Raw genomic sequence first — 16,740 nt, forward strand, 5'->3', positions numbered from 1 at the left:
AGGGGTATACCTGTTCGAGAGGGGGACAACCACAGGGGATTCCTGCACTGACTGCCTGCCCTTTCTGGTGGTCACCCATTTCTCTGCCTGCACCTTGGGTGTGACCACATTTATATAACTGCGATCTATGATGCTTTCTGCCACCTGCATGCTCCTAAGTGCATCCAATTGCTGCTCCAACCGAACCATGCGGTCTGTGAGGAGCTCCGGTTGGGTGCACTTTCTGCAGATGAAGCCATCCGGGACGCTGGAAGCCTCCCGGACCTGCCACATCTCACAGTCAGAGCACTGCACCCCTCTAACTGACATTGCGTCAATGAATTAGTAAATTAAAATTAAAAGTTAAAAAATTACTGTTAACTATCTGTTTCCTAGCACTAGATTTCTACTATAAATGTGAAAGCTAAATATAGTACTCTCCGATCTCTGGCTTAGATACCCCTCTAAATTATAATTAAGTAATTCTGTTTAATTAGTTACCAATGCTTAATTTTTTTAATTTAGTGTAGATTCCCAACCAGCCACTCAGGTCACAGCTTTTCTGTGATGTCACTTCAGTCCCGTCACCCGCCCCCCCCCCCCCCCCCCCCCCCAACACACACACACACACACAATTTGAAAAAGGGATAAAAGTAAAAATGAGTAAAAATCACTTACTTACCTTCTTACCTTCTCAGGGTCTTAGATGTTCTCAGGTTCTCTCCCTGACAGAGATGCTCCTCCTCTACCGAACGGCTCCCGAAACTAGGCCGCGATCTTTTAAAATCTCCGCTCCGACTCGCAGCTCCCTGCAAAACTCTTACTATTTTGTGCGTCTTTCTTTGCTCGTCTCTCTCTCTCTCTCTCTTGTTCTTTCTTTCAGACCATTCCGTGCCCCCAGTCTGAGATTCTTTTCAGGGATTTCACCTGCTCCTCAGTCATATGATCTGTTGTTTTCCTTATTTGCTCAGGTGCCCTTGTCCTCGGCCCAGAACTTCAACCCCTGGATCCCGATCTGTGCATGCCTAGAAACACCCTTGGTCTGTTAGGACACAGCCACTTGCTCAACGGGAAGATAAGTCAGATCTTATCACAGGGCCCAAGGCCCTGAAAAGTACCAGTCTACCTCAGATTTCTTGGGTGTCACAATGGTTAGCACCGCTGCCTCACAGCAGCAGGTACCCAGGTTCAATTCCGGCCTCGGGTGACTGTGTGCAGTTTGCACTTTCTCCCCGTGTCTGCGTGGGTTTCCTCCGGGAGCTCAGGTTTCCACCCACAGTTCAAAGATGTGCAGGTTAGGTGGATTGGCCAAGCTAAATTGCCCCTTTGTGAAGATTGGGTTGTGGGGATGGGCTGGGGGAGTGGGCCTGGGTCAGGTTCTCTTTCAGAGGGTTGGTGCAAACCTAATGGGCTGAATGGCCTCCTTCTTCACTGTAGGGATACGATGATTCGATGATATCTTGGAATGCTAAGATTACTCAAAATTCGAATAACAGGAGAAACCAGCCAGTTCATACTAGTAGCAACATGAGTGGTATTTTCCACCAATGGGATACTGCCGTCAAGCCATAAATACATTCTTTCTATCACACTAATGAGCAATGTGGTGTCTGAATTTCAGTGCCTGTGAGGTACCAGGTATATAGGCTAAACATCACAGTGACTCATGGTTCATATCAAGCAGCACGCATCTTCAGCTGTTCACAATAGGTAGAGTATTGACCATACTTAACCAAATCATGCCAGCAAAACTCAAACGGTATATAAGCCAAATACTCAAAATTCCTCGACCAAAGGTGCAGCCTCTGCACTCACCCACAGCCGTCCCTCCCCCACCCCCTCCGCTGCTGGCTATCTCTCGACTATGTCCAAATATTTTTGTATGCACTTTTGTTCTCAACCCTGCCCTTCCCTCCCAGAACCACAAGAGGGTTTTTCCTTATCCTCCCTTCAGACGCCCTGGCATTTGAACTCTTCACTGCGCTCTCATGCTGACATCTTTGCCATCCGCCGACTGTGGAGTGCGAATGAAGCTCAAGATAACCTCGCCTTTCGATGAGTTGAGTCATAGGTTTCTGAATTTAACATTGAATTGAACAATTTGCGATTGTAACCTGTGCCGCCATTTTGATTCCATTATTTTGCCTGTTTCATAGAAATCATAGAACAGTGGAGAAGGAGGCCATTTGGCCCAATGCATTCGCACCGACCCTCCCAAAAGAGAACCCCACCCTGGCTCAATCCCCCGCCCCATCCCCATGGCCCCCACTAAGGGGCAGTTTAGCGTGGCCAATCCACCTAACCTGCACACCTTTGGACTGTGGGAGGAAACCAGAGCACCCGGAGGAAACTCAGTCAGACACGGGGAGAAAGTGCAAACTCCACGCAGACAGTCCCCCGAGGTCGGAATTTAACCCGGGTCCCTGGCGCTGCGAGGCAGCAGTGCTAACCAACGTGCCGCTGCGCCACCCCTTAATCTTCATTAATTTTTTCTCTTGTGTCCTTATGGAAGAAGTCTCTTCATTATTCTGCCATTCTCACCCCATCAAGACTTAGCTTTTTTTCCCATCACCACTCCCTTTGCCAGTTAATATCTGGCATCTTCCGCCCTCTCACAAGCCTTAATTTTTATCCTTTTTTCTATCCTCTCCATCAGACCTATGGAGTTTCCAATTTTCCTCAGAACATGAGAAGCATTTTCCATCCCTTCCCCTGGATCTTCCGATCCCAGTCCCACTGAAGGACATCCCCCCTCATTCCACCGTGGGCGAAGGGTGGTGGGGGGGGGGGGGGGGTAGAATATCCCGCCATTGGCTCTGTTTCGCTGCCCACAGCACCTTCCAGGCCAGCAGCACATGTCCAACATTTCCTGTTTCAATCAGATGTCTCCTCTGTGAAACATTCCAGAATGTTCATTACGCTATGTAAAGACAACTTGTCGTTGTTGAAAGAATATTGCAGACTGTTTAGATCTTTTTGCTGTGTTCATTTATTTGCTGACTCTTGTGGTAACTCTTGTGAAATAACTCACCACAAAGCTGGAGTTTGAAGCGTTACAGAAGCAGAACGGAAGCAATGAAGGGAATCGGTGCAAAGTTGGGACAAGTTAACACTTCACATGGTGACCCTCTCTGTCCCTCACCATCACAATCTACACGTGTAGTTCTCATTCATTTATATCTGGGCTGAAGGGAAGGTTTTAGAATCAGTCTAAGACATTAAGAGTGCCAAATTGTTAAGTGAGTTTCACATGCACCGTGCCAGGTCCAATACAGGTACAGGTCCAGAACAGGTACAGGTCCAGAACAGGTACAGTAGTCACAGGTCCAGTACAGGTTCAATACAGCCACAGGTCCAGTACAGGTACAGGTCCAGAACAGGCACAGGTCCAGAACAGGTACAGTAGTCACAGGTCCAGTAAAGGTTCAATACAGCCACAGGTCCAGTACAGGTACAGGTCCAGAACAGGTACAGGTCCAGGTCTAGTACAGGTACAGTACAGTCACAGGTCCAGTACAGGTACGGGTCCAGTACAGGTACAGGTCCAGTACAGATACAGTAGTCACAGGTCCAGTACAGGTCCAATACAGCCACAGGTCCAGTACAGGTACAGGTCCAGAACAGGTCCAGGTCCAGGTCTAGTACAGGTACAGTACAGCCACAGGTCCAGTACAGGTACAGGTACCGGTCCAGTACAGGTACAGGTCCAGTACAGGTACAGTACAGATACAGGGACAGGTGCAGGTACAGGTACAGGTCAAATACAGGTAGTTACAGGTCCAACAGGGGAACAGGTCCAGGTCCAGTACTGGTCCAGGTCGAGGACTGGTACAAGTCAAATACAGGTACACGTACAGGTCCAGCAGAGGAACAGGTCCAGGCTCGATACAGGTACAGTTAAATGTTCAGAGCAGGTACAGGTACAGGTACAAGTGCAGATACAGGTCCAGTACAGGAACAGGTCCAAGTCCAGTACATGTACAGGTACACTTACAGGTCCAGTACAGGTACAGATACAGGCCCAGTACAGGTACAGGTCAAGTTCAAGTACAGGTACAGGTGCCATCCATTGCTTTATTTTTACCCTCTGCCGCGCAGATGCTTTTTTTTAGGATGTGGGTGTCACTGGCGGGGCCAACATTTATTGAGGCTATTTCAGGGAACAATGAAAAGCCAACCACATTTTTGTGGATCTGGAGTCTTGTGTAGGCCAGCGGAAGATTTATTTCCGTAGAGCATTAGTGAATGATTTCCTGGCCATCATTAGGCTTTTATCCCATGATTTAAGGCGGCATGGTGGCACAGCGGTTAGCACTGCTGCCTCACAGCGACCAGAGTTAAATTCCGGCCTTGGGTCACTGTCTGTGCGGAGTCTGCACGTTCTCCCCGTGTGTGCGTGGGTTTCCTCCGGGTGCTCTGGTTGCCTCCCACAGTCCAAAGACGTGCAGGTTAGAGGGATTGACCATGCTATATTTCCTCTTAGTGTCGACAGGTCAGCTGGGGTTATAGGTTTAGGGCTGGGGAGTGGCCATAGGTAGGGCGTTCTTTCAGAGGGTCAGTGTGGACTCAGTGGGCCAAATGGCCTCCTTTTGCACTGTAGGAATTTTATGGTTCTGTTTTTTTAATTGAGGTGGGATTTGAATCCAGGTGTCCAGAGCTTGACCCTGGGTCACTGCGTCACCACTTCCATTGAAGCTGATCAAAGTCTCTCCCAAGCCTGTCTCACACAGCAGAGAGAAGGAAACAGATTTGGGAACGCCATGGTCCTTATCCTCTGGATTCACACCGATGCTGGGAACGGACATCTCCTGGACCAGGTCCTTCACTGCAAAATGGTGACGAGGTAAGGAGGTCACAATTCTTGACAATGAACCGCCCCCTCCCCACAGCCCCACCAGCGAAAGGTGTAGAGAGTGACCCCAGGGGCCTGATTACCGGTCAGGGCAGTTTAGTGAGGTGTGATTGTCCCAACAATGCAAAGCTAACTGGTTAAAGGGTCTCGATAGGGAGGTGCAAAGAAGAATGTTGAATGGAGTCTCTTCCATCTTTACTGTTCGCAACCATCCAGAAAGTGACTGAGATCTCGTCTCCCACAGTTGCTTAGCCACGCAACCCTGCAATGAAAAACAGTGTCAGATCTGAAGGACAGGGACAAGAAGTGAACATCCTTCTACCTTGCCTTTTGCACTGATGTGTTCGTCTCCCCCGGCATTGGGGACAGGTCTTCTCTGCTTATTGGTTTGATTGCCCGCCTGCACTCTTCATTGAACCAGGATTGATCCTGGCTGGATAGCAATGGTAGAGTGGGCGATATGCTGACTGCGGAAGTTACAATCTATGGTTCTTGGCAATAATTCTGCTGCTGCTGACGGCTCACCGTCCCTCACCTTTGCCCAGTTTTAAGTCATTGAATCTGTTCAAAATCTATCCCATTTAACAGTGTGGCGACGCCACACAACATACTGGAGGGTAACCTTAATGTGAAGCTCAGACTTTGGCCGTGATTCATTGGAAATGTTTCTAGGTGTGGTAGCGAGCGGGGACTTCCCGATGCTCTTCCCGGTCAGACTGTCACCACAATTCAACGTTAATTGGTCCACGTGTGGAGGCCCCACGGGCTTCATGCCGCAAATCATGGCTCGCCAGACAATTTGCCAGGACTGCGTTTGCCAGGCCCCCGCTAACAAGGTAGAGCGGCACTTAAACTGCTCTTGCACGGCCAACCCCACTCAACTCACAGCCATGGCGCCGAGGCGACTGAGGTTCCCCCCCCCCCCCCCTCCGACGAGGCCGCGGCTCGCGGTCAGCACCCGGAATAGGACGACGGGCTGTGCATGTGTCGCCGGCAAGTGCGCGGGGACCCTCCGGCCCCAGAGGCGCCAGAGGACATCTGGCCAGGGGCATCGAAGGCCACGCAACATTGTTAACAGCTGGCTGCCTCCTCTTCAGATGTGCATCCTGGTGAAACTCCGAGACGCAGCGATAGAGCACGGAAGGCATGTCGAGGATCACTGGGAGCGCACTGGGGAGAGGAGGGAAAGGGGGGAGGTAGTGGGCAAGGGCTTATTGTGCGTTGTGGGGGAGGGGATTGGAGAGGGGGAGAGGGGGGCAGTGGTGTACACTTGTTTCAGACAAAATAAAGAACTTTCACCACAACCAGTTTAGCGCCTCTGGCTTTTTGTTCCGACGCAGGTCGACCACCAAATCCCATGCCCCGTCCCCCTGACATGGAGGTCCTGGAACCGCTGCAAGACTTTCCCCCACCTGGTAAGCTCTGCCCACACATGCCCGGCAGCAGTGGGCTGGACGCCTGACCACCGGACCCCACACCCTGCACCCCAGGCAGCTGAACATAAAACTTTGCTTCCGCCGGACGCTGGTCCCCTCCCCATTGCACTCGCCCATCCCCCGGCCACGGACATGTCCCCGGGGCTGAGGCCCATCCCCTGGACATGTCCCCGGGGCTTGGACCCATCCCCTGGGGGTTCAGATGATGGCTACTGCGCCTGTGATGTTGTCTCCCGCAGTGTTCAGGCACAGTGTCCAAGCAACACGGTCTGATTGGGATGCTGAGCAATAATCCCCACATGCTCCATGGCCCGCCCACCCATGGGGATCCACTTAGAACATAGAACATTACAGCGCAGTACAGGCCCTTCGGCCCTCGATGTTGCGCCGACCTGTGAAATCACTCTAAAGCCCATCTACACTATTCTCTTATTGTCCATAGGTCTATCCAATGACCATTTGAATGTCCTTAGTGTTGGCGAGTCCACTACTGCTGCAGGCAGGGCAAAACCGTGTTGACTATCTCTAATCAAATTATTCCTTTCCAGATGATTATAAATCCTATCTCTTATAAACCTTTCCAAGATTTTGCCCACAACAGAAGTAAGGCTCACTGGTCTATAGTTACCGGGGTTATCTCTACTCCCCTTCTTGAACAAGGGGACAACATTTGCTATCCTCCAGTCTTCTGGCACTATTCCTGTAGACAAAGATGACTTAAAGATCAAGGCCAAAGGCTCAGCAATCTCCTCCCTAGCTTCCCAGAGAATCCTAGGATAAATCCCATCCGGCCCAGGTGACGTATCTATTTTCACACTTTCCAGAATTGCTAACACCTCCTCCTTATGAACCGCAAGCCCTTGGGATGTGTCAATTGCTCACTTAACAATGATTGCTAATTCCCTATTCGCTGTAACCTTTAGCTGTACGGCCAGCGGCCTCCGCGGTCAGTGGGGGTTATGGGTGGTCGGTGGGGCAGACAGGCATGGACTAGGGTTGCCCCCAGAATGGTTGTGCATGATACAGGTGCGCACCCTAGCCCCGATACCACCACCCTCCATCGAGGTCCACCCCAAATGAGGTTGGTTCCCCCCCCCCCCACCCTCCTCCGAGCACAGGGGCAGCAAGCACAGTGCCCGAGAGCTCTTTTCCGTGAGCGAAGATGGCTACTCACCTCCTCGGGCTCCCGCAGCAGCCCCCTGGCAGGTTCACGTTTTTCAAAAGGAGTTCCAATCGGAGCCAGCGTGACCACTTGCTGGAGAGGCCATGGGATATGGGGTGGCACTCGTTATTTGTATGGAGATTTGTATTAAGTGGTGATTATTGGTTTCAGGGCACATTGCAGTGAGATCCTGATTGCCCCTCAGGAAGCAGGCCGGTTGCATCGCTAACGGTTTGGCGCCCAGGCGGATCACGTTTTTGGCCTCTCTCGCTATTCACCGGCATCGTCGCGATCTCGCTCGAGCACAACGACTGTCCAGCGGCCACTCACACCAATGACATCATGGACTGATGCATCGGTGACAGGTAGAGAGGTGAGGTTGAGGTCAATTAGGATTTGACCTTTGGTTGGTAGCCACACTACCTGCCGCAGACTGAGTGCAGCAGCCACGGTCTTTCTGGCCTTTGCCAGTTCACTCAGTAGCAGCACCAGTGAGCCCCTCCTGGTGGTGGCATTTGAAGTTCCGAACGCACAAAACATTTGCCACCTTTAGTGCCTCTTCCAATTGGTGTGATACAGAGGAGCAATGTAAACGGTTGGGGATGGGGTGAGAGAGGGGGCATTGGGACATTAGTTGTTAACCAGCAGTTGGTTTCTTTGCCATGTTTGAGCTGGTGCCATCAAACTTTCTGTGGCCCAGAGTCAATGTTCGGAACTCCCAGAGAAATTCACGCCAAACTTCAGGGGCGGAATTCTCTGTTCCTTTTTTTCTATAAATTTAGAATACCCAATTCATTTCTTTTCCCCAATTAAGGGGCAATTTAGCGTGGCCAATCCACCTACCCTGCACATCTTTGGGTCGTGGGGGTGAGACCCACGCAAACACGGGGAGAATGTGCAAACTCCACATGGACAGTGACCCGGGGCTGGGATCGAACCCGGGTCCTCAGCGCCATGAGGCTGCAGTGCTAACCACTGCATCACCATTCCGCCCCCAGAGATACTCCCTTCTGATGGTAAGGTGGGGTGCGGGATGTTGTTAGGGGTGGGGCAAGTCTATATGTGTGTTTATGTAACCCACCTCTTCACTCACCTGAGGAAGGAGCAGTGCTCCAAAAGCTAGTGATTCCACACAAACCTATTGGACTTTAACCTGGTGTTGTAAGACTTCTTACTGTGCCCACCCCAGTCCAACGCCGACAGCTCCACATAGTGGGACTATAACAGGGCAGACACAGGGATGACGGTGGTACTGAATGGTCTGTGAATTATGATTCCGTGAGTATGATTATATCAGGCTGCTGTCTGACTAGTCTGTTGGAAAGTTGGCCCAATTTTGTTACAAGGCCCCAAATGTTTAAAAGGAGGATTTTGGAGGCCCGACAGGGCTGAGATTGCCGTTGCCGCTTCTGGAACTTCGGTAAATGTGGGTGTTCTGTCCCAGCTTCATCCTTAAAGTGGGGGGGAACTTTTTTTAAAAATTTTTTTAACTTCCAGTGATTAGCTGTAAAGGTTTTAAGGATGGGGAAAAGGGGGCTGTTTGGCCGACAGATGAGGCAAATCGATAAGAGGATCATTCCACTTGCCAGTCGGTTGCAGGAAGGCAGTGAGGCAGGATGGTGGAGAGAAGGCAGGAACACCGGGCGGGGCAGCTTGTGGGCAGTGGTCATTTGATGACGCCTCCAGAAATTACCCCAACCAGGGTTGGCCGTGTGGTGTTCTTTGTGTTGCTTACTTAGGATGGTTGGCGTAGTGTTCACAAAGACCACAGAATAGCTTTTACTTACATAAAGCTATGATTTTATTTGCATTACTAAAACTAAGATTCAACACTTAGTCCTTAAGAATACAGAACTGATCAATAGCATCTAACTAAATCTAACCTTACTCACACTATCAGCTCTAATGACCGTCACTAGCTATCTCCTGCATACACACATCCCCTAAGGTCTACCATTACTGCCTTGTATAGTTTTACCTTTAGCTCCCTCTAGTGGCTACTCTCGACACTACATTAACCCTTGCAATGCTGATAGTTATGATAATACCCACAGGCTGCTCTACTTTCCACCTTGAGGTTCCATTTAAATGTAATAAATCCACCGTTTTGAATTCTAAATGGTTAGCGAGAGACAATATATTGTAGCAGGGATCGACATACCATTCTTCCATTCCAACGTGGGACTGAGATATCCTTATAGCACATCTAATATCATCAGTGATATCGTCGTCCAAAAAATCTATAACAGAGAATATCAAAAGCTGTTACACATCCACCATTACAACAGAGACACCATTGTGCCAACCGCTATTTCAGGTGCAGTCAGGAGGTGAGTTATTCTTTGCAGAATTCCCAGCCTCCGAGCTGCTTTTGTAACCACATTATTTATACATTCATAGAATTTACAGTGCAGAAGGAGGCCTTTCGGCCCATCGAGTCTGCACCGGCCCTTACAAAGAGCACCCTGCTCAAGCCCACGTCTCTAACCTATCCCCGTAACCCCCACTTAAACTTTTTGGACACTAAGGTCAATTTAGCATGGCCAATCCACCTAACCTGCACATCTTTGGACTATGGGAGGAAACCGGAGCACCCGGAGGAAACCCACGCACACACAGGGAGAAGTGCAGACTCCCCCCCCCGGATGTTGATCGTGGGAGGTTGAATGATGATAATGCCATTTAATGCAAAGAGAAGATGGTTAGATTCCCTCTTATCGGAGCTGGCCATTGTCTGGCACACGTTACTTGCCAATAACTAAATGTTGTCACTTGCTGCACATGGACATGGGCTGCCTCAATATCTGAGGTGGTGTGAATGGTGCTGAATCATCAGCAAGCATCTCGCTTCTGACCTTATGATGGAGTGAAGGTAATTCAGGATGCAGGTGAAGAGAGTTGGGCCCAGGACTTTACCCTAAGAAACTCCAGCAATGATGCCTGATGACAGAGATAACACCCACATCCATTTTCCTTTATGCAAGATATGATTCCAACCAGTGGAGAGTTTTGCCCTGATTCCCATCGACTTCAGTTTTGCCCGGGCACCTTGATACCACACAATGCGACCACCCTGTTGAAATCTATCCCATTTAGCCACGCAACATGATGGAAGGTATCCTCAGTGTGAAGACAGGACTTTTCACATTTTAAGAATATATCAAAGTGCTTTACAGCCAATGAAATATCTTTTGAAGTGTAGTCATGTTGCAAAGTAGAACATCTGGCAGTAAACATGCAAAATGCAAACTCCCACACAAGCAATGGCATAATAACGTTATCAACTCTTGCAGTGTTGTTTGTGAAGGGAAAAAAGGTTAACCCTGGACACGCGTGACAACTCCCCAATGCATCTGCAAAATGGCGGCCGTAAGGTCTTTCAAATCAGGCAGGGACTCAGTTTAACACAGGGTCCTAAAGTCAGCGCCTCCGGCAGTGCCGCACTCCAGCAGCGCCGCACTCCTGCAGCACTGGACCAGGAAATTCCAGCCCGGAGCCGGTGTTCAACTCTCTCAAACTGGACCCTAGCCCACACTTCTGATTCAGAGATTGTGAGCGCTCCTCACTGACCCACAACTGATAACCCAAATAATCGGCACAATCTGTCCGGCGCCGGTTGACTTACTGTTACAGCTGATCCGACACAGATTATTGCTGAATTGGGAAGTACCATCGTCGCACCAGCGGCCACTGGAAATCTTGAAGATCCCGTACCGATTCCCTGTTTTGGCACTTGTGTCGAAGCCACTTTCAGCTTCAGCTATGCAGACCCCTATAATTCCAATGGCACAAGAGTGATATCGGTTGTAATATTGCACCGACACCAATTTTCCTCCTGTTAAACCTTTGCTCTTTGTGTTAACTGTCGCAAGAAGCTCGTTAATACTGTTAAAACTGCGTTCTCTCCAACTGTCCAGCCATTGAAAATTCCTCTGCACGGAGCCGCTTTCAGCAGCACTGACAGTAAAATACCGGGAACCTTGGGTTGGATTGTCCACAGCCCTGCGCCGAAATCGCATTTGGCGAGGGGGCGAAGAATCCATTTTCACACCGAAATCGGGCCCAACACCGTTCCGCCGATTCTTTGGGACCCGAGAATCGGCGTGTTCGGGGAGTACTCCGCGCGGCTGGGAGGCCATTGCCAGAGGCCTGCACGGCAATACTCAGCTACCGACCGGCCGAGTTCCCGACGGCGTTCAGGAAGCTCGCGTGGCGGTTGCGGACTCAGTCCGTGGCCGTCCTGGTTGCGGGGGGGGGGGGGGGGCGCGGGGGGGGGGGGGGCGGGCGAATCGGGTACCGGTGTCGGGGGGGGGGGGCCTTATGGGCGGCTGGGGGACAGGTCGGGCCGGTCAGATCTTCGGGCGCACGGCCGATCGTGGGGGCCTACATTCTTCAGCTGCCTCTGCGGTCCGAGTCCGCCATGGCGCTCGCTGCGGCCGCTGGAGGCCGCTGCCCTGTGCATGTGCAGACTCGAAACCAGAAGTCCGGGGGCCCGGATCAGCAGCTAACGCTGCGGGAATCACTCTGGATCCCTGCCAGCCCCCTGAAGGTGAGTGAATTAGCTGATCTTTTTTACCGGAAACTCGGGAGTGAAACGCCAGGTTTTTACGCCGGCATGGGGACATAATCCCATTTTGGGAGAATCCAGACCCTTTTATACTTTACCAGACCTTTTTCAATTCAGTTACTGAAATGAAAGCTGTCATAGTCCCAGAGGACCACAGCTGCTTTCTCCTTGGATGGGCAGAGCTGGTGGTGGGTGGTTTAACCGGAGGGTCATCCCACCTCAAGTGAGGTTGCGAAGGCGGGTCCTTCATGAATAACCTCAGCCAAGTACGGGAATTGAACCCACGCTGCTGACCTCGCTCTGCATCGCGAACCAGCCGTCCAACCAACTGAGCGGACCGACCCCCTCAGTTAATGGAATATTAGAGATGGGGGAGAAAATACAGTCTGACTGGGGCAGAGAGTTAAAGTTGCAAGGTGTGGTGAATTGTGGTGACTGTCCCTTGAAGGACAACTCAGCAGAAGTGGATCAACTGGCTTGGGAACCAATGGAGACTCAGAGGGTGGAGTCCTCTCTTAGGTTGTAGACATGTAGAGACTGAGGGCGTAAGCTGCTCTAGCACAGCCTTGTGGGCTGCTGGCCTCTAGAGGTTGTTTATTATTAATGAATAACTTTCTTGTTTCTGATGAAATCTGTGAACGTGCATTATTACATCTGGCGATGAGGATAAAACTATGATGTCACTACCTCTGGCCTTACATCTGTGAGTAGCCTGTTTTGATCAAAGTCTGAAAAAAGAAGTATTCGCCCAAATGCCTCTCTGTGGGCAAGTGGGCCCATTTGAGATGTTGAGATATTGCCGGACTCTGAGTAATGAAGAATCAGAAAAGATGAAAAGCTCCAAGCTCCCTGGCCAAGAGCCTTGGATCACAATCCACAGGAAGGGTGAACGTAATTCAGGAAGGTATGCCCATTCGCATTACAGACAAGGAGGCGAGGCAATCTGCAAGGCCCAATGAGGCGCAGGCGCAGAACAAACCTGACCTGGACGGCAGAGTCGAAAGTTTGGAATCGTCCAACTTCAGAAAAATGGGAGAAAATTACCCTCGGAAGCAAGTCGCTGATTTTGAGTTTAAGGAAAAGTTAAGTTGAAAAAAAGAAAGAGTTGCAGGAGGGATTTTTTTTAAGTAGGAGAAGACTGAAAGCAGTGTTTGGTGGCGCAGTGGCAGAGATGGCATGGCGGCACAGTGGCTAGCACTGCTGATTCACAGTGCCTGGGACCCGGGTTCGATTCCGACCTTGGTCACTGTCTGTGCGGAGTTTGCATATTCTCCCCGTGTTTGCGTGGGTTTCGCCCCCACAACCCAAAGATGTGCAGTGTAAGTGGATTGGCCACACTAAATTGCCCCGAAATTGGAAAACATGAATTGGGTACTCTAAATTTATTTTTAAAAGGGTAAGGTGGGGTTACGGGTATGGACAATAAGATGAAAACAACAAGATAAAATGACTGACAGCAAACTTACAAAAAAAAGTTGTAAAAATTTACAAAATGAAGTGAAGAAGAAAGAGAGATTAATGATGCAATGTAGAATAAGCTGAACTCCATGAAAAATCAACTAGAAAATAAGAACAAGTCGAGTGAAGAATTGAATTGGGAAAGAACTGTCACGACATAAGTCCGTGTTGTATTGTGATGTGTGCCTGCATGCATTAGAATATAAGGTGCAAGGGTTATCGTGGGACTGGAGAGTGTCACCGCCTGTAGAGCGATGTTTGTAGCCACATGGTCAGAGAACCATCTTGGACACAACTCAATGGGCAGCAAGCCTCCATAGACCAGCATCATACAAGACCACATCTGGAACTGTACATAGTTAAGGTCGACCAATCAAAGTGTTTATGTTTAAACACGCAAACCTCAAGATCTAATCACTGAGCCATCACCACTGCAAACAAAAAGAAAACATTTTCAGTACATAAAAAGAAACTTCAGGAATGGATCAACTTGGATACCTGTAATTACTGTGGGCTAAACAGCTGGCTTGTAATGCAGAACAAGGCAGCAGCGCGGGTTCAATTCCTGTACCGGCCTCCCCGAACAGGCGCCGGAATGTGGCGACTAGGGGCTTTTCACAATAACTTTATTGAAGCCGACTTGTGACAATAAGCGAGTATTATTATTATTATTATTACTGTCTCTGGGACTGGACTCCTGTCGTACCGAGTAGACGTGGAGGAACGGATCGTTGGTAAACATATTACATTGAGGAGCAGAGAGATGCTCCAGCAGTCAGTGCTGACATCAGGAGATGTGGTCCGTGTGCAGCTTGCACATTCTCTGCGTGTCTGCGTGGGTTTCGCACCCACATTCCAAAGATGTATAGTGTGGGTGGATTGGCCACGCTAAATTGCCCCTTAATTGGAAAAATTGAATTGGGCACTCTAAATTTATTTTAAAAAAGAAATGTTTTCGACCCTGGAAGCAGCAAAATACCTGATTGACATTTTGTCGACATAACTGAAGTCTTGCTGGAAGCAATTAGTGATGAACTGCCTTTGGCATGGCCCCACTACGCCTGTGCCCCTCTGAGCTGTGCCACACTGTGCCTGTCCACACTGTACCCGTCCACACTGTTCCTCTCCACACTGTGTCTGTCCACACTGTACCTGTCCACAATGTGCCCCTCCACACTGTGCCTGACCACACTGTACCCGTCCACACTGTACCCTCCACACTGTACCTGTCCACACTGTGCCCCTGCACAGTGTGCCTGTCCACACTGTGCCTGTCCACATTGTGCTTGTCCACAATGTGCCTGTCCACACTGTACCCCACCACACTGTACCTGTCCATACTGAACCTGTCCACACTGTGCCTGTCCACATTGTGCCTGTCCACACTGTGCCTGTCCACACTAGACCTGTCCACACTGTACCTGTCCACACTGTGCCTGTGCACACTGTGCCTGTCCACACTGTACCTCTCCACACTGTACCTCTCCACACTGTACCTGTCCACACTGTACCTGTCCACACTGTGCCTGTCCACACTGTGCCTGTCCACACTGTAACTCTCCACACTGTGCCTGTCCACACTGTGCCTGTCCACACTGTGCCGGTTCACACTGTACCAGTCCAGACTGTACCTGTCCACACCGTGCCTGTCCACACTGTGCCTGTCCACACTGTACCCCTCCACACTGTGCCTGTCCACACTGTGCCTGTCCACACTGTACCTCTCCACACTGTGCCTGTCCACACTGTGCCTGTCCAGACTGTACCTGTCCACACTGTACCCCTCCACACTGTACCCCTCCACACTGTGCCTGTCCACACTGTGCCTGTCCACACTGTACCCCTCCACACTGTACCTGTCCACACTGTACCAGTCCAGACTGTACCTGTCCACACCGTGCCTGTCCACACTGTGCCTGTCCACACTGTACCCCTCCACACTGTACCCCTCCACACTGTGCCTGTCCACACTGTGCCTGTCCACACTGTACCTCTCCACACTGTGCCTGTCCACACTGTGCCTGTCCAAACTGTACCTGTCCACACTGTGCCTGTCCACATTGTGCCTGTCCACGCTGTGCCTGTCCACACTGTACCCCTCCATACTGTACCCCTCCACACTGTACCTGTCCACACTGTACCTGTCCACACTGTGCCTGTCCACATTGTGCCTGTCCACACTGTGCCTGTCCACACTGTACCTGTCAAAACTGTACCTGTCCACACTGTGCCTGTCCACACTGTGCCTCTCCACACTGTGCCAGTCCACATTGTACCTGTCCACACTGTGCCTATCCACACTGTACCTCTCCACACTGTACCTCTCCACACTGTACCTGTCCACGCTGTGCCTGTCCACACTGTGCCTGTCCACACTGTACCTCTCCACACTGTACCTCTCCACACTGTGCCTGTCCACACTGTGCCGGTCCACACTGTTCCTGTCCAGACTGTACCTGTCCACACCGTGCCTGTCCACACTGTGCCTGTCCACACTGTACCCCTCCACACTGTGCCTGTCCACACTGTGCCTGTCCACACTGTACCTCTCCACACTGTGCCTGTCCACACTGTGCCTGTCCACACTGTACCTGTCCACACTGTACCTGTCCACACTGCGCCTGTCCACATTGTGCCTGTCCACACTGTGCCTGTCCACACTGTACCTCTCCACACTGTGCCTGTCCACACTGTGCTTGTCCAAACTGTACCTGTCCACACTGCGCCTGTCCACATTGTGCCTGTCCACGCTATGCCTGTCCACACTGTACCCCTGCACACTGTACCCCTCCACACTGTGCCTGTCCACACTGTGCCTGTCCACACTGTACCCCTCCACACTGTACCTGTCCACACTGTACCAGTCCAGACTGTACCTGTCCACACCGTGCCTGTCCACACTGTGCCTGTCCACACTGTACCCCTCCACACTGTACCCCTCCACACTGTGCCTGTCCACACTGTGCCTGTCCACACTGTACCTCTCCACACTGTGCCTGTCCACACTGTGCCTGTCCAAACTGTACCTGTCCACACTGTGCCTGTCCACATTGTGCCTGTCCACGCTGTGCCTGTCCACACTGTACCCCTCCATACTGTACCCCTCCACACTGTACCTGTCCACACTGTACCTGTCCACACTGTGCCTGTCCACATTGTGCCTGTCCACACTGTGCCTGTCCACACTGTACCTGTCAAAACTGTACCTGTCCACACTGTGCCTGTCCACACTGTGCCTCTCCACACTGTGCCAGTCCACATTGTACCTGTCCACACTGTGCCTATC

At 50.8% G+C, this 16,740-nt stretch overlaps 2 protein-coding genes across 4 annotated transcripts in view; one reads left to right on the forward strand and one right to left on the reverse strand.

The window, feature by feature from the left end:
* LOC140427645 (lysozyme C-1-like) overlaps nt 1–16,740 on the forward strand; it is a 125,999-nt gene that overhangs the window by 58,553 nt on the left and 50,706 nt on the right. The gene's annotated exons all lie outside the window — the stretch shown is intronic.
* Nucleotides 2,951–16,740, reverse strand: part of LOC140427646 (lysozyme C-2-like) — a 54,624-nt gene continuing 40,834 nt past the window's right edge. For all 3 annotated transcript variants that reach the window (XM_072513096.1, XM_072513097.1, XM_072513095.1), the window contains exons 3-5: nt 11,055–11,201; nt 9,591–9,669; nt 2,951–5,093 (exon numbers count right to left, since the gene is read on the reverse strand). In XM_072513096.1, coding sequence (XP_072369197.1) covers nt 5,027–5,093; nt 9,591–9,669; nt 11,055–11,201 — 293 coding nt within the window. In that variant the 3' untranslated portion in view covers nt 2,951–5,026. The remainder of the gene's footprint in view (nt 5,094–9,590; nt 9,670–11,054; nt 11,202–16,740) is intronic.

This window comes from Scyliorhinus torazame, chromosome 8, assembly GCF_047496885.1.
Source record: "Scyliorhinus torazame isolate Kashiwa2021f chromosome 8, sScyTor2.1, whole genome shotgun sequence".
Classification (NCBI taxonomy): Eukaryota; Metazoa; Chordata; class Chondrichthyes; order Carcharhiniformes; family Scyliorhinidae; genus Scyliorhinus; species Scyliorhinus torazame.